This window comes from Aricia agestis, chromosome 18 (genome assembly GCF_905147365.1).
Source record: "Aricia agestis chromosome 18, ilAriAges1.1, whole genome shotgun sequence".
Lineage (NCBI taxonomy): Eukaryota > Metazoa > Arthropoda > Insecta > Lepidoptera > Lycaenidae > Aricia > Aricia agestis.
Genome location: NC_056423.1, coordinates 3,892,745 through 3,916,933, shown reverse-complemented (window position 1 = coordinate 3,916,933; position 24,189 = coordinate 3,892,745). Strand labels below are relative to the sequence as shown.

General features: G+C 39.5%; 2 protein-coding genes across 2 annotated transcripts in view; one reads left to right on the top strand and one right to left on the bottom strand.

Annotated features, from left to right (window-relative positions):
• Positions 1–1,662: 1,662 nt before the first annotated feature.
• LOC121735734 (small glutamine-rich tetratricopeptide repeat-containing protein alpha-like) lies at positions 1,663–3,015 on the top strand. Its single transcript, XM_042126648.1, has one exon. It carries the CDS (start codon positions 1,729–1,731, stop codon positions 2,590–2,592), a length of 864 nt encoding a protein of 287 aa, XP_041982582.1. The 5' UTR covers positions 1,663–1,728; the 3' UTR covers positions 2,593–3,015.
• Positions 3,016–5,161: 2,146 nt separating this feature from the next.
• LOC121735732 (EH domain-containing protein 3) overlaps positions 5,162–24,189 on the bottom strand; it is a 43,191-nt gene continuing 24,163 nt past the window's right edge. Inside the window, exons 2-3 of the mRNA XM_042126646.1 lie at positions 8,270–8,440; positions 5,162–6,006 (exon numbers count right to left, since the gene is read on the bottom strand). Of these exons, the coding sequence (XP_041982580.1) occupies positions 5,804–6,006; positions 8,270–8,440 (374 nt within the window). The 3' untranslated portion in view covers positions 5,162–5,803. The remainder of the gene's footprint in view (positions 6,007–8,269; positions 8,441–24,189) is intronic.

The window sequence follows — 24,189 nt, the reverse complement described above, 5'->3', positions numbered from 1 at the left end:
AAAATTGTTAGAATCCAATTTTGAAATCTTTATTTTAAATATTTAAAAATAAATTATATCAGCCAGCGCGAGGCACATTCCGTTCATAATCCTAGTGAAACCCGACGAATTTGACAGATATTGAAACCTGTCCGTCTCTTTGCAATCGAACTACTGGTAGTTATGTCTATTGTGACCGAGCTGTAGCCCTCTATCTATTCGACTGACTTGCCTGTTCTGTGTGTGTTCAATAGGGGCAAGCGGCAGACTTGTGCCAGACTGGGCGGCCCGCGGGCTTACCGGTAGTGAATTCCCCGCTTTAGGGTAACACACATAACTGCGAATTCGCATCGCAATGCCGCAATATCATTTTTATTATGAGTTTTGTATCAGATATTTGCGAAGCGAATTCGCAGTTTTGTGTGGGAGCCCTAACGCCTCTAGCTCTACACCTACGACGCTAGTCTGTCAAAAAAGTGAAGAAATTAAAAAATGGCAACATCGTAGTGTCATCCCTTTTTTTCTGGCCCCATCCCCATTCGCGCGCGAACCGTGCGCGACACCGCGGAATTTCCGCGAAACGTGAGTGTGGATCCGGTCCGGTTCGCATATTTTTCGCACTTCGCGGCTGGTTCCCCGACCGCATCCCCACTCGCGCGCGAACCGTGCGCGACGCCGCGGCGCCGCGAAATTCCTGCGAAGCATGAGTGAGAGATCCGATTCGCATATGTTTCGCACTTCGCGGCCCGTTCCCCGATTGTTGTCGGTTTTCTGTCCCGCGACAAAGAGATTTTTTTTATCTTTATTTTAATAAGGGTTTTTGCCATACAAGACATGCCAGCATTGTTTAGTGAACGAGTTTAGTGAAGTTTAGTGGTCACCTGATGGAAAGCAACTTCCGTCGCCCATGGACACTCGCAGCATCAGAAGAGCTGCATGTGCATTGCCGGCCTTTTAAGAGGGAATAGGGTAATAGGGGAGGGTAGGGAAGGGAAGGGAATAGGGGAGGGTAGGAAAGGGAATAGGGTAGGGGATTGGGCCTCCGGTAAACTCACTCACTCGGCGAAACACAGCGCAAGCGCTGTTTCACGCCGGTTTTCTGTGAGAACGTGGTATTTATCCGGTCGAGCCGGCCCATTCGTGCCGAAGCATAGCTCTCCCACGTATAAAAAAATTTACGCGAGCGAAGCCGCGCGGGACATCTAGTTAATAATATAAAGTAAGATAAATACGGCTCAAGAGCGCAAACTATAGTGCGTTAAGTGAAGAAATTAAAAAGTGACAACATTGCGAACATAACGCGAACTTTGCGAGAGTGGATCAGTAAATTTGGCAGAATGCGCGATTCGCGGCGCGACGCGCGCCGCGACGCGCGCCGCGATCCACGCCGCGATTCGCGGCGCGCTGTCGTGCGCGAGTGTGGATCGGCAGATAGATTTGAAAGGGATGACCATAGATTAAGACGTATTATCTAGTACCTCAATGGGGATGAGTGATGACACTACGATGTTGCCACTTTTAAATTTCTTCACTTTTTTGACAAACTATACTTTCAGACTTCAGTACTTTTTTATTCCAAGCTGTTCGTTAAAAAACTTTATGTTGATTGTTGACGAGGACTCTAAAAAAGAAAAAAAGTTCATGTGTCATTGTGATGTCATTTTATTATCTGTGATCTGTCAATTGTCAAATTCTTGTCAGAAATTAATCGCATTATTTGTGTTCGTATTGTGCTAAATTTTACTCATAATGTCTGATATAAAAATAGTGGCTGCTAGTATAGTGAACTTTCTGAAGCAACAGCTCGATAGCGATGCCTTAAGCGCGGACTCGCGCGAGAGCGTGGAGGTCGGCGTGCAGTGCATAGAGACAGCGTTCGAGCTCACGCCCGACGAGCTGAGCAGAGGGGTCGACCTGCTGAAGCTGGTACGGCAGGGAACTGGCGCCGCCGCCCCCGCTGACCGCGCCGAGGCCGAGAGACTCAAGAACGAGGGCAACGAGCTCATGAAGGCCGAGCGCTACCGCGAGGCGCTCGACAAGTACACGCGCGCCATCGAGATCGACCCGCAGAACCCCGTGTACTTCTGCAACCGGGCCGCGTCGCACTTCAAGCTCGGTGACAACCTGACGGCGGTGGCGGACTGCACGGCGGCGCTGGCGCTGCAGCCCAACTACGGCAAGGCGCACGGGCGGCTTGGCATCGCGCTCACGGCGCTCGAGCGCCACGCTGAGGCGCGCGCCGCCTTCGCCCGAGCCGCTCAGCTCGAGCCCGACAACGAGTCCTACCGCCAGAACCTGCAGGCGGCGGAGGAGCGGCTGGCGGCGCGCGGCGGCCGCTCGCAGCTCGACCTGGGCGGCTTGCTGCAGAACCCCGCGCTGCTCAACATGGCCACCGAAATGCTCTCCGACCCCAACATGCAGAACCTCATCTCCGGCCTCATGACGACCACCACGCAGCCCGCCCAGGGCACGACCGGGATGAACGCGTTGCTGGAGGCGGGGCAGGCCCTGGCGCAGCACATGCAGTCCGCCAACCCCGACCTCGTGGAGCGGCTCCGGAGCCAGATGCGCCCCCCGGGCCCCGGTGGCAACCAACCTCCCCCCTCGCAATAGGCTCTTAATGTAACTATCAAAGAGATAACCACTTTTTTACTCCCGATGTCTGCTTTCATTTTTAAGAGTGTGGGTAAAATTTTAATTACAACCTGATACTTTCCTAAACAGATGATTTGATTTAAAATATTGGTGTGATGATCATAATTGATAATAATAATATTTTCTTTATCAGAGTGCTTCTGTCCACATTTGCATCGTTAATGTGGGCAGGGGGAGATGTGGGGTAGATGTGGGGTAGATAGGGATAAATTGTATAGAACCATGTTATGAAAATGCATGAGACATAACTTATTTATATATTACTCCTGCTAGGTAATATGATAATATATGTGTATATTGTTAAGGATAAAAATGTCTGTAGCTAAATGTTCATAAGATTATAAAATGATATTTGGTTATTAAAATTTTATTTTAAAAATATTATGTTTTATTATTAGTACCATAACATGTGACATGAGGTTACAAGACTGTTCCTGAGAAAAATATGCTTGTACCTGAGATAAAGATCATTTAATTGTGTTCCTTTGTTGCATTTAGGTGAAATTTGAATTTGAGCCGAAGATCTAGTTCAAGGGTGGCCAATAATGCGACCAAATGAAAATATCACTGATCGCAAACATTTGTTACACTACAATAGTACTTTTTAATTTACCAGGTTAATAATTATGATCTGTCAAAGCTGAAAACATGAATGTCAAGGAAATTCGAGGGCTGAATTTCTGACAAAATTAAAATAAATAATTATGCATAACATGAAAAATAATAAATAATATGTAAGGATGTGGCGAAACATGGCGGAAACACTCAAAAGTCAAAACAGATTCTTTTATTGATATTGGATATTATTTTTGAAAGTTGTTGTTTTGACTATTATAGCGGCCTGTTATATATTTAACGGACCTCCCTAGCAGGAATGAAAATTTAACACCGTGTTAGGCGATTTGACATGACATTAGCGTATGGTGGAACACTCAATAGCTCTAACAGGCCGTTAACTGATTTAACAAGCCATTATTTATTTAACATTGCTTGATGAAACTGGGTCTAAACCTTCTGACTATTAACGCTACTATCTGCTGATTATACAGTAATGAGTAAGGTTTAATGAAACGACACCCTTTTCTTAACTATTTATTACACTCTGTGTATAATTTACGATAAATACATTTACATATGTTTATGTACACAATAGCAAATGTAAAAACGCGTCGCCGCGGTACAACATTCCAAAACGTACAAAACTATTTACACGCTCCGCTCGGGAGGCGAAGGCACATCACGTGACAGGCACGTGACCACACCGTACACAACACTTGGTACCAGAGTAGACAGCGCTAAGGAGTACCTCGACTTAAAAAAAACGGGCGAGTTCTTTCAACATGTTTCACAATGCTAAGGGCCTGTTTCACCACTTCCTGATAAGGCTATCCACCACTTAACTTGACAGAGTATGGAGAATCTGTCAAATGAGCCTATCCGGCACCTCATCAGGAAGTGGTGAAACAGGCCCTTAGTAGCGCATTAGTACGGCGCGCGCCGGCAGATATGACATACTACGGCCCGTATTTTTGGTCAGAGATGCGACCCGGTATCAAGACGCGGTTCGGCTCTGTGATTGGTCCAAATTTTGACAGGCAACCAATCACAGAGCCTGAACCGTGTCTTGAGACCGAGATGCATCTTGAGTACTGAGATCTCTTCTGAGTCGGCCTAGTCGTTACTTTTGTTTACTCTGCTTGCACCTTCCAATTCACCAACAGACCACATCCGGAGGAAAAGAATACTAAATAGGAACGTTTGACGTATCTCACATATAAAAATAATGATATATTTTGTTACTTAAACTCGGTGCCGACGCCTCGACCGCACCGTATACAAAACGATAATAAATTACTATATTAAAATAACATCCACATAAAAATTAAAATAGCGATAAGCTTAATAATAAATAGAAATTAATTAAAATAAAATATATCTTAGTTTTTTTTGGAAACAATAAAGATAAAGATGCCACAACGATAACATTTTCACATAAAAAAATATATTCGAATGCAGACATTTACAAAATTTTGTACAGGGGAAACCACACATTTCACTACACAACAAAATAAATGGAAAGTTTAGTTATTGCTGTAAACTTTAATTGCGAAGAATTAACTGCAGGCGTAGCATGGCCACCATAGTAACAGTTTCTTTCTACGGAAGAATAGACAAAGTGACAGTTAGACAATGTAAATCCGCCATTTTGTCGATAAAATCTGTCAGTATGTCGATTCTTTCCTTTTGTTATGCTAGCCCTGCTGATAATGCCCGGTTTCCGAGATTTGCTATAATATAAAATACGTTCGCTATTGGCTTGTTTCTGAATGTAAGCGTCATTTGATAAAGTAAGTTGAACTCGACAGACCACTGAGGCCTCAACTTATTTCCAACAGATGTCGCTGACACATAAATTAAATAGTAGCACTATTGGTGTTTTTTACTTGGTAAAATAAAAATAGTTTAAAGAATTATTGGTAAATTTTCTTATAAATCTACATTCTATACTATAAAGTTAATCTGGAGGTTATGTTAAATGTTCGGACACCAAGTATATAAGAGAGTTTATCTTGTGTATGTGTGAATGTGAGTTCCCCTGATTGCACACCACCCCACCACACAGCTCGCTCGCCATGGCTCACCATACGCCAAAAATCACCAAAATACACAAACAATAATACAAAATTTCGCGTCTACAATAAGTACAACTTTAAGCCATGGACACACACAGTAGCGGTGAAAAGAAACATTTAAAGTTTAAATTCCATGGCAGCTTTTGTATTTCCTAACGATTTCATATAGCTCACTAATTCAAACACATAGTTCTATTAGTAAGAAGGTAAAATAATTTTTAAGTTTCTGAAGTTGCCATGAAATTTAAAAGTATTGTCGCGTCTGCAGCGTTCGGGAGAGGCCACACACCTGAATTTGCCGGAGATTAAGGATTTTGCTAGTGTAGTGCATGTGTTGGCGATGCATTACGTTGTTTTTGCGCATAGTGACGACACTGGTGTGATTATATATTTTGAGTTGCCCACTTTAGTGGCCTGTTTAGGTGTGGCATCAAGGGGGTATCACCAGTTGGGCCGCCCAATTCAGTGGCGTGTTCAGGCGCGGCATATAACATTAGGGGCGTATCTCCGATTGGTCGCCCACTTCGGGGGCGTATTCAGTTTCTCTTGGAAGGGGGTATGAGGTGGTGCGGCAGCTCGGGCGGCAGGTCGTGGCCGTCGGTCTTGACCCTGATGAGGTGCATGGCCAGAGCGAACTCCTCGTCGTCGAGGAAGCCGTCCTTGTCGATGTCCGATAGCTTCCAGATCTTGCCCAGCACCGAGTTGGGCAACTTGGACTTCACCATCTCCGTCTTGGCCGCTGTAGACAGAGGACACACTCAAACTAGGCAGGAACATCATATTTAATTCGTTGCAAATAAAATAGAATCAATCTATTAGAATATTTGTTAATATACTGGATAATGTATTGTAACAAAACAAAGTTATATTTTATTTTAGATTTGTATGTCCTCTGACATACACATCCACGTCCGTCCATGGTCATTTTACTGTGCAAGAAGCAGCACTTTTCTTTCACAGTTAACCGTACATAACATATTATAAAGGACACAGACACTCCTTAAACTATTAGAGTTTGTACTTTGTTTCGTTACATACTGTATAGCAATTTTATTTGCAGTGAATTAAAAGGAAATAATGTTAGAATAAAATGTTTAGGAAATAATACTGTGGATAAAATCAATATCATCAAATAAGAAATTATCATATCTCATATTAAGCAGGCTAATTTTATATGACCAACATCTTATAATCCATACATACATCAATCATTCATCATTCATCAATTCACACATCTCACAGAGTCAGTCATGACCATAAAGTTAATATACCTAGTGGAATAGAGCAACAAATTCGAGCTGTCAAACTAAACCGAAATTGGTTTCATCAGTGTGTAAAAATAATATGTGTACGTACTTACACAAGCATGATTGAACATGATTTCTATAAGATTAAATTGTCAACGTGCGGCACACGCCGACTGGACGTCAAAAAAAGAGTGCTGCTGTCATGTATCACACGTCTCTTTTGACCACGCAGTGTTACTGATAGTGACATCTCTCTTGCTCATGCCTTTGTTTCTCTATTCCGCTAGGTACATTAACTTTATGGTTATGACATAATCGTCAGTCAAGTAACGGTTAGCAGCCCAAAGGAAGTTTGAATATTCCCTAGTGGAGGTAAGAGATATAATAATATTATGCATGTATAATAAAATATGTACAGGGTAATAAAATATACTTAAATATAAAAAAAAAACACTTAAAAAGCAAAAAGATAAACATCGAATACTCAAACCCTTCTTAATTTTACCATAAGGCGCCGTCAGTAACATTACTAACATCGGTTTTATATAGCCTCTAAAGTGGAGTTAAGTAAACTTAAATAGAGATAGAGAGAGGCAGTCCAGCGAACCATCACCTGAGATCTGAGTGAGAGTTTTTGACACTTCCCACCGTGAGTTAGTCCATACTAATAATATTATTATTTACGCTAAAGTGTGTCTGTCTGTCTGTTAGCTCTTCAGGCCCAAACCGCTGAACCGATTTTGTTGAAATTTGGTACGGAGATACATTGAGTCCAGGGAAAGGACATAGAATACTTTTCATCCCGGAAAAATGTACGGTTCCGATGAACGAATTTTGGCAGAACGCTGTCCCGGGCGTCATCTAATAAGGAATAAGTTCGAGGGGATCAATGCAGCACCCCTGGTGGGAAACAACAGTAACTAATACTACCTGCTCGTTGACGTCCTTACGGTAAGAAGTCACATAACTCTCACTCAGCATCATTAGAATAGGAACTACTCAAGGAACTAAATACTATTGCCACGCAATTTAAAACTCATACATCAAGCAGGGCCCTCAAAATCCTGACTATATTCGGAGGATACAGAAGCTGAAATATAGACTCAATGGTAAACGTCTCGATTTCGGAACCTAGGGCCATGTATTTTATGTTCTCTAGCAAGGTTTGGGGTCTCCTAACAGTCGCGAACTGGAAATACCTCTGACCTGTGAATACATAGGCGACGCACACGAAAAGTACATCTAAAACTATCACCATGACGACGATATTGAGTATGACGAGTACCAACAACTTAATCGAGAACACAACCGTATTCGCCGCTCGATCTAAAACGTCAAAAGTAAATCTGAAGATATCAAAATCATCGGACTCGTGAGGGATATCCGATCTCGTTTCAGGCTGGCTCTGTGAAACTATACGCCCAGCCCGCTCGTTAAATTCTGAATGATTCCTATCCCCCTCATCTGTGGTGGAATCATGGTAGCTATGTATGGACACCCCGTCCGCCTGCCTCTTGTGCTCGATGGCTAAATACTGGGTGAGATTTCGCGAGTTCTGGACGGAGGCTTCTAGAATTTCCAGGAGTTTAGTATACGCGTCATCGTCACGGCGGGCCGCGCAGAGTTCGACAAGTCCCGAGCAACTCTGTGTGGAGGAGAGCAGCGCTTGCGTCGCCGTGTGTGCGGTGAGGGCGGTGAGTATGTGCGGGTGGAGGGCCAGCGTGCGTATAGCGCGTGGTGTGAGGGTGTGCGTACCGGCGCCGGTGACCTTCCCGTCGACGGGGTTGAGGGAGCGGAAGATCTCGTCGTATTGCGGCTTGTCCCGACCGCAGATCCACTCGGGGTCGCCGTGGCCGGCGTCCACGCCCTCGCCCCGCCCGTACCCGAACGGGGACACCTGGTCTTCTACGCCCTCGAACGCGCCACCTGGAATTAGAGAGAAGGAGCTTTAGTATAACAATACTCATCTAGGCATGACGCCTCCTAGTCAAGAGCGTGGCTCTTGACTCGGAGGTCGTGGGTTCAATTCCCGCGTTGGAAACATGTTTCCAAGTTTGGTTAGGACAATGCAGGCTGATCACCTGATAGTCTGACAAGTAAGATGATCCATGGTCGGATGGGTATGTAAAAAGTCAGTCCTGCGCCTGACCTCTCGCCAGTCGTGTCGGTCTTCCGTTCACTGGGTATAGAGTGCTCTTGTGTACTGCGCACCCGCATGAGCAGTGGGCACCATAAAATTACTCCTGCGTAACTGACCTGGTTCAATGAAACCGACCACCATCATCGAAACAAGTGTGGGAGTGATTATTATTATTATTATTACTCATCTAGGCCTCGAACGCTCCGCCCGGAATCACAGAGGTTAGAGTTTTGTATAAATGCTAAATCGGTCAAATATTTTGAGCTCCATTTAACTACAAATTAAGTTAATCAACAAGAAATATTGAAACGTATTTATCGCACTAGAATTTAATGTAATTCTTTTTTTTTTTTTTTTTTTTTTAATGAAATATGGGGGGCAAACGAGCAAACGGGTCACCTGATGGTAAGCAACTTCCGTCGCCCATGGACACTCGCAGCATCAGAAGAGCTGCAAGTGCGTTGCCGGCCTTTTAAGAGGGAATAGGGTAATAGGGGAGGGTAGGGAAGGGAAGGGAATAGGGTAGGGGATTGGGCCTCCGGTAAACTCACTCACTCGGCGAAACACAGCGCAAGCGCTGTTTCACGCCGGTTTTCTGTGAGCCCGTGGTATTTCACCGGTCGAGCCGGCCCATTCGTGCCGAAGCATGGCTCTACCACGTAATAAAATTCAGTGGGGAGTTGTAAGTATTCAAGGAACTAACTAGTAACCACCGGAACGGATAACAATAAATTAGAGATTGTTACTGTAACATAAACATGAAAATAATAGACAGGGAAAAATTCTGAAAGCAGCAGCTAGTTAATTGCCTAAACTACTGTTAATTTTTTTTTTATGAAATAAGGGAGCAAACGAGCAAACGGGTCACCTGATGGAAAGCAACTTCCGTCGCCCATGGACACTCGCAGCATCAGAAGAGCTGCAAGTGCGTTGCCGGCCTTTTAAGAGCGAACAGGGTAATAGGGGAGGGTAAGGATGGGAAGGGAAGGGAATAGGGGAGGGTAGGGAAAGGAATAGGGTAGGGGATTGGGCCTCCGGTAAACTCACTCACTCGGCGAAACACAGCGCGAGCGCTGTTTCACGCCGGTTTTCTGTGAGAACGTGGTATTTCTGGTATTTCTCCGGTCGAGCCGGCACGAATGGGAATTGAGGAAAATGAGGATATTATTGTCATCTCGTAGAGTCTACGGATCATTATTAATGAAGCAGAAGGTGTGATATTTTAACAAACGATTAACACTCATAGGCATTGGTGAAATCCAATACCGCGAAATAACCACGGCTAAGGTCTAAACTAAACACTAAACTCGACTAACCAAAACCGCGAACGCGGAAGAAATGTCAAGCGTAACTTGAGTTTATTCAAAATATTAACAATTCATTTTCCTCTCAAATCTCAATACATAAAATATAGAAAATAATCTTTATCGTTAAATTAAGAAAAAAAAAAACCCAGATTCAAAAAAATTAAGTAGATCCAACTAACATTTTTCAGCACTGAGCGGGCTGATGATGATGAACTATAGCTAAGAACACGCTCTATAGTGTCAGCTTTCAAACAAAAAAAAATAGATCAAAATCGGTCCACCCGTTTGGATATTACGATGCCAGAGACAGACACGTCAAACTTATAAAACGCCTCTTTTTTGTCGGGGGTTAAAAATGAACCATCTTATCAGCTTCAACAGCTTCAGAGCCATAGAATTATGCTCCTGCTAATGACGGAGTTATAATTATTACAATGAATTATATTATTGATGCCAGAAATAACTGGATACATGAGTAATGCTGTTACTCGCTACGACTACTGCAGACTGAATCCGGAAGGAAACTTCGCATTTAACACGTGTATACTGTTGTAACAGTCGAACAGTTGATCGTTGTAAGAATATTAATGCCCGTTTCCACCGCCTTCTAACGCTTACTGTCTTCTAGGTGTCTTTTAGACCTTTAATATCTTTATTCAGAGAAAATCTTTCCAAGGCATTTATATCCTTTATCCTTAAATTCTTTTAGACTTAAGGCGAGGATAAACCCCAATTTGTTATTCCGCGACTTCCGGTTTACCTAGTTCCAATATAATAACGAAGTTTTAAAAAGTATGAGGTATAAAGCACAATATTTAAAATACCTTAAACCATAAACATTTTAATAAAACGTAATACTTTGGCTGTAATTAATTTACAAACTCACCTCCGATAAAAATCTATTTCATCGAAATATAAGTATTAACTAGGATAATTATACATTTTGTTTGAATAAATTGTTAGTAAATCTATATTAAAAATTCTTTAACCGAACAATTTTGTTTCATAATGTTTATTTCCAAAGATATTGTAAAAAAACATGAAAAAATAGAAAAAATCTGCTCGAGTGACATCAGTTTTATGCTAAGCTAAAATGAATCTTATTGCGATGCGTATACGCTTGGTCTTTGGTTGTGTGCAAAGTTATAGTTTTGGATTGAGATTAATCCCCGCCTTAAGGACATGTCCTTAAGTCTAAAAGGATAAAGGACATAAATGCCTAAACATAATATTTCTATAAATATAGAAATATTAGCTTATAGAAATATACATAAACATAATATTTCTATAAGCGCATGCCCTTATAGAAATACTAGATGTCCCGCGCGGCTTCGCCCGCGTAAATTAGGAATTTTACAGAAACCGTACATTTTCCCATAAAAAATAGCTTATGTCCCTACTCCCTTCACTTGGTCTACTCTATATCTGTGCTTAATATTGCCATAAAAATTGCTCCAGTAGTTGGTAATTTCTTATATCTCCTCCGTTTTTCCCACGTTTTCCTGAGTTTCTTCGGTCGTATTAGTCTTAGCGTGATAATATTTAGCTTATAGTCTTACTCGATAAATGAGCTATCTAACACTTAAATAAGTTTTTAAATCGGACCTGTAGTTCCTGAGATTAACGCGTTCAAGCAAACATGTGTATGTTTATTCAGGTTTATAATATTAGGTAGGTATAGATTTTTTTTAAATTATCGCTTGACAAACTCGAGTCTCCATCTAAAAGACTATAAAAGTACCAATAACAGGATCATTATAGGCTCATAAGTCATTACCATGGGACGATGCATGGTATAATATGGTAGAGATGATGATGATGAATGTAATTTGCATAGTAGCATATGCTTTCCGTTCTTAAAACAACGCCGAAACTCCCAAACTTGTATCTATAAAGAATCAAGAGTTCTCTTAGCACCTTCCGAACCACGGTATACCAGGTATACCTCGATGCAAAATCTTACTTGTTGGTAGCATATGCTTAGAATACTTTTCACGAAACCGAAGTCACCACATGTTTCCCTATAAATTTTGAGGAGTTCCCTCGATTACTTATGGATCCTTCATCAGATCACCACTGATGATACCCACGGATGATACCCTATATACCAAAAGAAAAATTTTGAAAATCGGTTAACAAACAGCGGAGTAACCGTTGAACATAAGAAAACGAACATAACACCTCCCCCATTTTGAAAGTCGGTTAAAATTGTAGCCTATGTGTTATTCTGATGTATAAGCTATATTATTGTAAACTTTCATTAAAATCCGTTCAGTAGTTATTGCGTGAAAGAGTAACAAACATCCATACATCCACACATCCATACATCTATACATCCAAACAAACTTTCGCCTTTATAATATTAGTAGAATTATGTTACCCGGACTACATACAAATAATTTCTTTAGCCTGGTATCCAGCCATAGCATGATGCTCAAAAATAATTTAGTAAATCTATTACATACGAGGGCTGCTATTTATGTATCCGGAATTAAAAAAAGAAACAAACATATATCATTTAATATGGTTTTATTGCTTTTCAAAATCAACACACTTTTGCATACGCTGGAACCAATTTTCATAGCACTTTTTCCATTCTGATTGAGGTATCTCCAAAACGTGCATTTTGAACGCATCAACAGCCTCTTCGCGGCTCGAAAAACATTGACCACGTAATTTGTTCTTCGCGTATGGAAATAAAAAGAAATCGTTAGGTGCCAAATCAGGGCTGTACGGCGGATGACCAGTCAATTCGATCTTTTGACCCTCCAAAAACTGAGTTGTTTCAGCTGAGGTGTGACAGCTAGCATTGTCGTGATGTAATATGATTCTGCGTTGTCGGTTGTCCTTTCTTATTTCTTCAAAGACTTCTGGTAAACAAATGGTCGTATACCATTCAGAATTAACCGTTTTACGATTCTCTAATGGCACTGTAGCCACATGTCCATTAATTCCAAAAAAACAGGCGACCATTTGCTTCAAAGTACTTTTTGCACGAGTAACTTTTGTTGGTTTCGGCTCATCTTGGAACACCCACACCGTTGACTGTTGTTTAGTTTCGGGGTCATATGCATAGATCCAAGATTCATCACCTGTGTAGATATTATAAACGGCTTTTGACGTACCACGGTTGTATTTTTTTATCATTTTTTTGCACCAATCGACACGCGAACATATTTTTTTTACAGCCAAATGTTCGTGTAATATCTTATGTATGCTCGTCATACTTATGCCTAAGGACGCCTCTATCTCGCGATATGTAACATGACGATCACGCATTATTAGTTCCCGCACAGCATCTATATTTTGTGGGACAACAGCTGTTTTTGGGCGACCTTCTTTATTTTCATCCGTGAGCATAGACCGCCCACGATTAAACTCACTGTACCAGTGATAAACAGTGGTTTTTGATGGTGCTTCATCTCCAAAAGTTGCGGTGAGTTGAATAAAGCACTGTTGTTGATTTAGCCCACGCCGAAAATCGTAGTAAATCATTGCACGAAAATGTTCACGCGTGTCTTCATTTGCCATGGATTCATGGCAAATGAAGACACGCAATTTTCAAAATGACGCCACAATGGAAAAATAATTGACAGTCACATGAAACAAATAGCGCATTCGCTGCAAAACCTAGTTATTGCGCATGTCCATATCATGTCATCCCATGGCAACGACAACTGTTTACGACTTGACATTTAACCCAATTGCAATTTGTTGGTGGCGTTGCAATGAACAAACCAGTGGGAGAACCATGCTTCGGCACGAATGGGCCGACTCGACCGGAGAAATACCATGCTCTCACAGAAAACCGGCGTGAAACAGCGCTTGCGCAGTGTTTCACCGAGTGAGTGAGTTTACCGGAGGCCCAATCCCCTACCCTATTCCCTTCCCTACCTGCCCCTATTCCCTTCCCTTCCCATCCCTACCCTCCCCTGTTACCCTACTCCCTCTTAAAAGTCCGGCAACGCACCTGCATCTCTTGTGATGCTACGAGTGTCCATGGGTGACGGAAGTTGCTTTCCATCAGGTGACCAGTTTGCTCGTTTGCCTTCTTATTTCATAAAAACAAAACAATTAAATTTTTAAATTTTTCCAAGTTTTTTTTTTTTATTGTTAAGTGATCCATATCCATATTTTCCGAAATAAAATAATCAAACACTATCATAGTGTTAAATAAATTATTATTTGTACGGCTGTTAGACAATTTAGGCTTATGTATTTATGTTTAGCTTTTATTATTTTAATCATGTATAAACAATTAAGACGTTGTTTACGACTTGACCAGCAACTTGTTATGGCGTTGCCATGACATCTTTTGGACATGCGCGATAAAAGGTTTGTCCAAAAATACGCCGACGAACACGGCCAAAATGTATTCTTCAACCAAAGAGTTCTATTTTCAAATGTTGTAATTACTTTTTAAATATTGTTCTTGTAAGTGGCCAGTTCCGGATACATAAATAGCAGCCCTCGTATATTTAGTTTATAATATGACCTCAAACTTAATAACTCAAAATAAAAAAGTCTCAACTCTCAACGATATCACTCATTGCAACATTAGAGTACCTAACCTTGATCAATTGATTGAAAATATGATCTTAAATAAAGTACCAAACTATTGTATGAGTTTTGTACAAATTACAATAGACTACGACCTCACAGTCAGAGGTCCTTGTCTCATTATAATAATAAGCTCTACCTACTCATAATCCATACTTATATCATAAATGCGAAAGTGTCTATTTTTATTTTTACAGTACCTATAAAGATACTTTGAGGCCGGGGAAAGAACCTAAGATTTTATTAGGAAAAAAATACCGTTTCCTAGCGATAAATGAATTAAGAGTTAACGGTTAGGTGAGTTAGTATAAAATTGCAGCTCTAGTTGCCCTGAGAGCAATATAACCAACTTGCGATAGTTCAAGTAACTCAGATTAATATTTTGAGATTTTGAGATACGCACAGACTCAGTGTCAGACATTACATTATATTGTATGGCTAGGTTAGGTTAGTTTGTCAGACATATTGTATAATAAATATAGATGAGACATGATAGTACACTGTAATAATAGCTCCCACACCGGTTTCGGTGACGGTGGCCGGTTTCATTGAAAACAGGCCAGCTACGCAGGAGTAATTTTTATAGTGCTCAAGTGTGTGCGCAGTACACAAGAGCACTCTCTATTCCTTTACTCTCATAACCCAGTGGGACGGACGACCGACACGACTGGCGAGAGATCAGGCGCAGGATCGACTTTTTACATGCCCATCCGACGCATGGATCATCTTATTTGTCAGACAATCAGGTGATCAGCCTGCATTCTCCTAACCAAACTTGAAAATAACATGTTTCCAACGCGGGAATCGAACCCACGACCTCCGAGTCAAGAGCCGCGCTCTATACCACTAGACCACGGAGGCGTTAGTACACTGTACAAGTCACATAGATAAATATGAGTTTACGCATAGAACAATTGTCAGACACATTGCATGCAAATAGCGCCAAACAGACCTTGACTCCACATGAGGTGAGCATCTAATTGATAAGTCAGCCGCAGACGTACACGCCGTACACTCCATGCTGCACATTATTAATGAGTCTAATCAGCACGCTGCGCGTGCGCACACGGCCCATTCGTCAGACTCATAGATACTTCCTACTCAGGAGATTGAAATCCACTGGAGATCTTAGCAAGCTTAGCCATTATAGGAAGGATTGCTTTATACAGAAGTTACAATCTCATCTGAAAGTTTTGTTCCTTAAGTCTGTCAGACATGGCTGAGAACTCTTAATCTCTATCGTCACAATTTCACTCTCAAAATAGATGCGCCAGACATTACAACAGTTTGCGAGTTTAGTATTAAGTTTAGGTGCCTATTTTGAATGCAAATACCCAAAACGATTTCCTATTAACGTGACCCTGAAAACTGCCAAGCCTACATTTGAACCTGTTGAATAGGATTCCGCGAATTTGGGCGAACTATTGAGTGCACAGGCTATCATGAATGGGAGTGCACTGAAGCGCGGCCGACCTCGCGCTGATAAACGCGTGCATTATCTCTCACCTCTGAGAGGACGACCAGCAAAAACAACCAAACCTGAGGTCATTATGACCTCATACATAATTGCTATCGAATAATGGCTAGCAACTATTGCATAAGTAGCTCCAAAAGTGATAGAGATGGCATGAGCCAAATTTTGTGGAACCAAGGACATGGTTTGTTCCCCAAAAAGCTCCAAGCAAAATATTGTAAAGACCCACCTACTTGGCACCTTCTGTAGGGGTAAGACTTGGCAGAACATGCTATTATTGGAGGAAAGTAAACTTATAAATTGACGTACTCCTAATAGGTAAGCTGCTGGGTACTTTGCAGTACCTATTGTTCAGGAAGAGATAGCTTCTAAATTCCACAAAATTGCTCAACAAATTAGGAAAACATCCGCTCCAGCTAATGAGTGATGATGACGAAACGTGTGCGTGATTCACCTCGAGCCGTGGACCGCGACCGGGGAGGCAATTAAACACATTGCCGACAATACCTTCGTACGTACTATACAACCCATGGCAGACTCATTTAAAGTCCTTTTAAAGGTACTGTGGCATTTGCGATTATTTCTGGTAGATACGTATGAGTAGGTATAGATAGGAAGCCGGTCGTGGAGGGAGTCCTGTGTTAGACAGATCCAGGACATCCCTCCGTATAGGGCTGAAGGCAAACCGCAGGTGGTTTTAGTGGGTAAGGTAAGGTACATTATAACCCCGGGGTGCTTTTTCGGAAATGGAGACTTGAAATCAGGTGAATGACGAGAAAAGGGTTCACGAAAGAAACAAAGGCTGTTTCTGGATTATGGCTCTTAAATTAAAAAAAAAAGCAGTATGGAACTGTAATATTATAAAAGATACTTGTGTACTCGAACGATCCCTTTTAATAAATTGATGCTTCAATTTTCCAATGAACACACTTCATCGGAACATTAGTTCTGAGAAGTTCCCAAAAGTAAATAAGTTATCAAGTAGCGGATGAGTAACGGACGATTTCAGTAACGTATCCGCTACTGAGGCGAGCGGGCAGCGGTAAAAAGACCAAGACGTTTACATCATTCGATACGACATGGCATCAGATCAAAGCAAATGATGTTAGGTAGTTTCGCTCCGATATTTCTAATTAGATGAGACGACATTGAATCGAATGATGTAAAAGCACTCTTAGGCATAATACGAGTAATGATCTAGCGCATGGTAGAGCAAGCACTGATCTACTACAATTAAATAACATTGCTTTAAAAATTACAAAAATAATTGGTAACTTATGAAATATTTACCATAATAGCTAAAAGAGCTTTGTGAGGGCTCGCGTCGTGTTTCTGCGTGGTAAATGGTAATAATTATGTAATCGTTAAGACAGTTTTTAAAATATTTTAATAACCAAACCTTGACTGACCGATGATTACAGATCTACATATAATAAATAAAAATTACTATGTTAAGCACAAATCAATAGGCGTGATATAGTTTTTCCGTAAAGTGCCACAAAGTGCTCAGGTTGTGGCCTCGCTTCGCTGGCCCTAATTATTATAAGCATTCCATGTTATATTTTCCCTCTCATTCAGCACTTCGAATTTTCACCGAATTTCTGGATTCTGGACAATTCCCAGCTAAAGCTATTTAAGCGCGTATAAAAACTAATAGCAGAAACTTAAGTCTCTGCTATTAGTTTTTATACGCGAAATAAAAGTGTCAACTGATTTTACTAACTTTTTGCTGTTCCATTCATGTTTTTTGCGATGATTTGCCATAAAACATGGATGGATTTAGGTCAGTGGGTTTGTACAGTGAGTTGAAGGCTGATTCGCCACGGTGAACGATCCTACCGCTGCGCTTTTTGCGTCTATCGCGATCGTCGCGTCGCGTTCTACGAGATTAATTCTTAAATCGTGGGCATTAAGAATTTTCAGAGGTATAATAAATCAGAACGAATTGTTTTTGTGGCTGAGGATAGAGGAAAATGTAATGTTACTTATGAAGATAAGTCACGATTTTAACAATATAGGTTTTTATTGTGTTAGATTGGCTGGGAAGGTTAGAAAGATCAGTTTCAGATGCGACTCGATTTATAAGGCCTAATTCATTGCAAATTGCAATGTATTCATTAAGGCATATCATGACTCCACTTATGTGCCTGAAGTTCCGAACGTTCAAGTGAACGAATTAGCTACAAAACAAAAACAACTTATCTTGTGTATCAAAATATAATATGCATCATAGTGAGATAAGGGGACACTTTTAGAGGGTGCAAATGTTATTTCTAACTCAAAAAATAGTCACCCCTAAAACCCACCCTTATAATTCCAAGTCGATTTTCTTCCACCCCACAGTGATTGAAAATTCTAAAAAAATTCATGCTAGTATATTTATAGATCCTACATACGATGGTAATATTTTCAACTTGCGGACTCACCCCTAAAACTTACCCTTAAAATTCAAAGTCGATTTTCTCCCACACCACAGTGATTGAAAATTCTAAAAAAATTCATGCTAGTAAACTTATAGATCCTACATACGATGGTAATATTTTCAACTTGCGGACTCACCCCTAAAACTTACCCTTAAAATTCAAAGTCGATTTTCTACCATACCACAGTGATTGAAAATACTAAAAAAATTCATGCTAGTATACTTATAGATCCTACACACGATGGTAATATTTTCAACTTGCGGACTCACCCCTAAAACTTACCCTTAAAATTCAAAGTCGATTTTCTACCATACCACAGTGATTGAAAATTCTAAAAAAATTCATGCTAGTATACTTATAGATCCTACATACGATGGTAATATTTTCAACTTGCGGACTCACCCCTAAAAATTACCCTTAAAATTCAAAGTCAATTTTCTCCCACACCACAGTGATTGAAAATTCTTAAAAAAATTCATGCTAGTATATTTTAAGATCCTACATACGATGGTAATATTTTCAACTTGCGGACTCACCCCTAAAACTTACCCTTAAAATTCAAAGTCGATTTTCTCCCACACCACAGTGATTGAAAATTCTAAAAAAAATCATGCTAGTATATTTTAAGATCCTACATACGATGGTAATATTTTCAACTTGCGGACTCACCCCTAAAACTTACCCTTAAAATTCAAAGTCGATTTTCTCCCACACCACAGTGATTGAAAATTCTAAAAAAATTCATGCTAGTATATTTTAAGATCCTACATACGATGGTAATATTTTCAACTTGCGGACTCACCCCTAAAACTTACCCTTAAAATTCAAAGTCGATTTTCTCCCACACCACAGTGATTGAAAATTCTAAAAAAATTCATGCTAGTATACTTATAGATCCTACATACGATGGTAATATTTTCAACTTGCGGACTCACCCCTAAAACTTACCCTTAAAATTCAAAATTTATGGAACTTTCCACGACTACATTCAAGCTCGACCATCTGTGACGTAACGCTTTGAGATATTTCGAGACATTGTGGTTTTTTACTTGGTTTAATTTATTTAAAATAACCCACAGCAAAAAAAGTTTCTCTCGCAGAAGTAATACCTACACTAATTAAAGATATAGAAAACATCGACGGTGTGTCGTTTTCATCGATTGCTAATGGATCTCTGTGTCATTCGGTAAGTATACATTTATCAGTCATCTTTTTCGTATTTTATTTCATTGGAAGTAATAATATAAGTTTAAATAATAGATGCCTTATAGTTAAAAATATTTGTCAATAATAGATAACAGGGCAGTTCCATGTAAAAGTCTACCATAAACTAAAAAAATTAATACCCAATTTTGGTATTAAAAATACTTACCCTTACTTAGGATCTATAAGTATACTAGCATGAATTTTTTTAGAATTTTCAATCACTGTGTTGTGGGAGAAAATCGACTTTGAATTTTAAGGGTAAGTTTTAGGGGTGAGTCCGCAAGTTGAAAATATGACCATGGTATGTAGAATCTATAAGTTTACTAGCATGAATTTTTTTAGAATTTTCAATCACTGTGGTATGGTAGAAAATCGACTTTGAATTTTAAGGGTAAGTTTTAGGGGTGAGTCCGCAAGTTGAAAATGTTACCATCGTATGTAGGATCTTAAAATATACTAGCATGAATTTTTTTAGAATTTTCAATCACTGTGGTCTGGGAGAAAATCGACTTTGAATTTTAAGGGTAATTTTTAGGGGTGAGTCCGCAAGTTGAAAATATTACCATCGTATGTAGGATCTATAAGTATACTAGCATGAATTTTTTTAGAATTTTCAATCACTGTGGTATGGTAGAAAATCGACTTTGAATTTTAAGGGTAAGTTTTAGGGGTGAGTCCGCAAGTTGAAAATATTACCATCGTATGTAGGATCTTAAAATATACTAGCATGAATTTTTTTAGAATTTTCAATCACTGTGGTATGGTAGAAAATCGACTTTGAATTTTAAGGGTAAGTTTTAGGGGTGAGTCCGCAAGTTGAAAATATTACCATCGTATGTAGGATCTTAAAATATACTAGCATGAATTTTTTTAGAATTTTCAATCACTGTGGTGTGGGAGAAAATCGACTTTGAATTTTAAGGGTAATTTTTAGGGGTGAGTCCGCAAGTTGAAAATATTACCATCGTATGTAGGATCTATAAGTATACTAGCATGAATTTTTTTAGAATTTTCAATCACTGTGGTATGGTAGAAAATCGACTTTGAATTTTTAGGGTAAGTTTTAGGGGTGAGTCCGCAAGTTGAAAATATTACCATTGTATGTAGGATCTATAAGTATACTAGCATGAATTTTTTTAGAATTTTCAATCACTGTGGTATGGTAGAAAATCGACTTTGAATTTTAAGGGTAAGTTTTAGGGGTGAGTCCGCAAGTTGAAAATATTACCATCGTATGTAGGATCTTAAAATATACTAGCATGAATTTTTTTAGAATTTTCAATCACTGTGGTGTGGGAGAAAATCGACTTTGAATTTTAAGGGTAATTTTTAGGGGTGAGTCCGCAAGTTGAAAATATTACCATCGTATGTAGGATCTATAAGTATACTAGCATGAATTTTTTTAGAATTTTCAATCACTGTGGTATGGTAGAAAATCGACTTTGAATTTTTAGGGTAAGTTTTAGGGGTGAGTCCGCAAGTTGAAAATATTACCATTGTATGTAGGATCTATAAGTATACTAGCATGAATTTTTTTAGAATTTTCAATCACTGTGGTATGGTAGAAAATCGACTTTGAATTTTAAGGGTAAGTTTTAGGGGTGAGTCCGCAAGTTGAAAATATTACCATCGTATGTAGGATCTTAAAATATACTAGCATGATTTTTTTTAGAATTTTCAATCACTGTGGTGTGGGAGAAAATCGACTTTGAATTTTAAGGGTAAGTATTAGGGGTGAGTCCGCAAGTTGAAAATATTACCATCGTATGTAGGATCTTAAAATATACTAGCATGAATTTTTTTAGAATTTTCAATCACTGTGGTGTGGGAGAAAATCGACTTTGAATTTTAAGGGTAAGTTTTAGGGGTGAGTCCGCAAGTTGAAAATGTTACCATCGTATGTAGGATCTTAAAATATACTAGCATGAATTTTTTTAGAATTTTCAATCACTGTGGTCTGGGAGAAAATCGACTTTGAATTTTAAGGGTAATTTTTAGGGGTGAGTCCGCAAGTTGAAAATATTACCATCGTATGTAGGATCTATAAGTATACTAGCATGAATTTTTTTAGAATTTTCAATCACTGTGGTATGGTAGAAAATCGACTTTGAATTTAAAGGGTAAGTTTTAGGGGTGAGTCCGCAAGTTGAAAATATTACCATCGTATGTAGGATCTTAAAATATACTAGCATGAATTTTTTTAGAATTTTCAATCACTGTGGTGTGGGAGAAAATTGACTTTGAATTTTAAGGGTAATTTTTAGGGGTGAGTCCGCAAGTTGAAAATATTACCATCGTATGTAGGATCTATAAGTATACTAGCATGAATTTTTTAAGAATTTTCAATCACTGTGGTATGGTAGAAAATCGACTTTGAATTTAAAGGGTAAGTTTTAGGGGTGAGTCCGCAAGTTGAAAATATTACCATCGTATGTAGGATCTTAAAATATACTAGCATAAATTTTTTTAGAATTTTCAATCACTGTGGTGTGGGAGAAAATCGACTTAGAATTTTCAATCACTGTGGTATGGTAGAAAATCGACTTTGAATTTTAAGGGTAAGTTTTAGGGGTGAGTCCGCAAGTTGAAAATATTACCATCGTATGTAGGATCTATAAGTATACATACTAGCATGAATTTTTTTAGAATTTTCAATCACTGTGGTATGGTAGAAAATCGACTTTGAATTTTAAGGGTAAGTTTTAGGGGTGAGTCCGCAAGTTGAAAATATTACCATCGTATGTAGGATCTATAAGTATACTAGCATGAATTTTTTTAGAATTTTCAATCACTGTGGTGTGGGAGAAAATCGACTTTGAATTTTAAGGGTAAGTTTTAGGGGTGAGTCCGCAAGTTGAAAATATTACCATCGTATGTAGGATCTATAAATATACTAGCATGATTTTTTTTAGAATTTTCAATCACTGTGGGGTGGAAGAAAATCGACTTGGAATTATAAGGGTGGGTTTTAGGGGTGACTATTTTTTGAGTTAGAAATAACATTTGCACCCTCTAAAAGTGTCCCCTTATCTCACTATGATGCATATTATATTTTGATACACAAGATAAGTTGTTTTTGTTTTGTAGCTAATTCGTTCACTTGAACGTTCGGAACTTCAGGCACATCTCCACTTTACAATCAATAAACTAGATAAAATTACATCTCTTATTAGATTCCTGATGCTTATTAGATTAGTTTTAGCAAATAACTCATGGCTATATAAGACGCCATAAAATCTGCCATAAAAGCTGTTTCATGTCTAGCTGTTAATTTAATTACTATTGCCACTTGAGAGTTTAGTATTACTTGACGCGTAGATCTTCGAGAATAATCCTCTTATGTCGAGATAAATATTATGATGCTTGCTTTCTGCCATTGTTTTGGCACCAGAACAAAACAGAGATAAGGAAACAAAGCAAGCTGAAACATTTTGAAATTTCGCAAGGCACGTGACGCCTGAGTGACTAGTAACGAAGAGGACATGGGTTACGTGGTATCACCCGAACTACCATGGGTCATATTATGCATACCATGATAACCAGGGCCCGTACCACGAAACCATTTTGAGACCTAAACAATCGAACGAGAATGCCGTGTCCTACTCTAACAAACGTGAGACGACGCTGTTAGAGCAGGACGCGGCATTCTCCTTAGTCCTTCGATTGTTTGAGTCTCAAAACGGTTTCGTAGTAGGCCTTCTGATCTCAATTAATCCCTCGATCGTGGATTCGTCGTCGTCGTCGTCGAATGTGACCGCTTGGGAGTTGAAGCATTAAATACATTTGATCCAGATGAGCCCAAGTGGGTTTTAAAGTGTAATAATTCCAGCACAATGAGCTATAGATATTTAAGCCGATATCAGGAGTTGCGTCACCGATAGTACTTTCAAAGCGACTTCTTTCTAATTATATAATTGCATTCCAGTGCACGCCACCCAGTGTCCAGTAGTCTGACTATCCAACGGATAATAATTATTTATTATTAGAGTAACTGAAATGGCTTTATAGCTGATAGTTGTGAGGCAGCAAATTGGCTAATGGTAAGTCGAAGAGAAGGTTTCCATAAGTAGGACTAGATAACGAACGACTAGATCAAAAATAAAATAAGCCGATCAAAATTATTTGATTTTCAGGTCATTTGTAAAGAAATAAATAGGTTCTGATGATAATATAAACAAACATAAAGCAACTTATGTGTCAAAATATATATTTCCATGCAGCCACCCAGTTAATAAATATAGTGTCATACAGCATACAAAGCACGTGGAATGTAGAGTGGCTCAGAAACAATCATCGAGTTGGTCCTTTGACCGGACACGTGGCGGTTTCCGGGGTATTTTAATAGACTAATTAGTCATAACTCATAATATTAGTATGGCTATATTATATATAAGCTGCTGTTTACTAAGTAGCGATATTAAGAGGATACACCAGGGGCGAGAGAAATTGAAAATAGGTATTTGAAAATGTATTGCTGTCTCACCAATCTCAAGTCTCCCACCGCAGAGCGCGATAGAGACAACACGACAAAAGTTCTAATAAAAGAACAGAAAACCTTCGATTCG

Excerpts from the sequence above, each read along its gene's own strand:
- LOC121735734 (XM_042126648.1), top strand. The coding sequence starts at position 1,729 with ATGTCTGATATAAAAATAGTGGCTGCTAGTATAGTGAACTTTCTGAAG.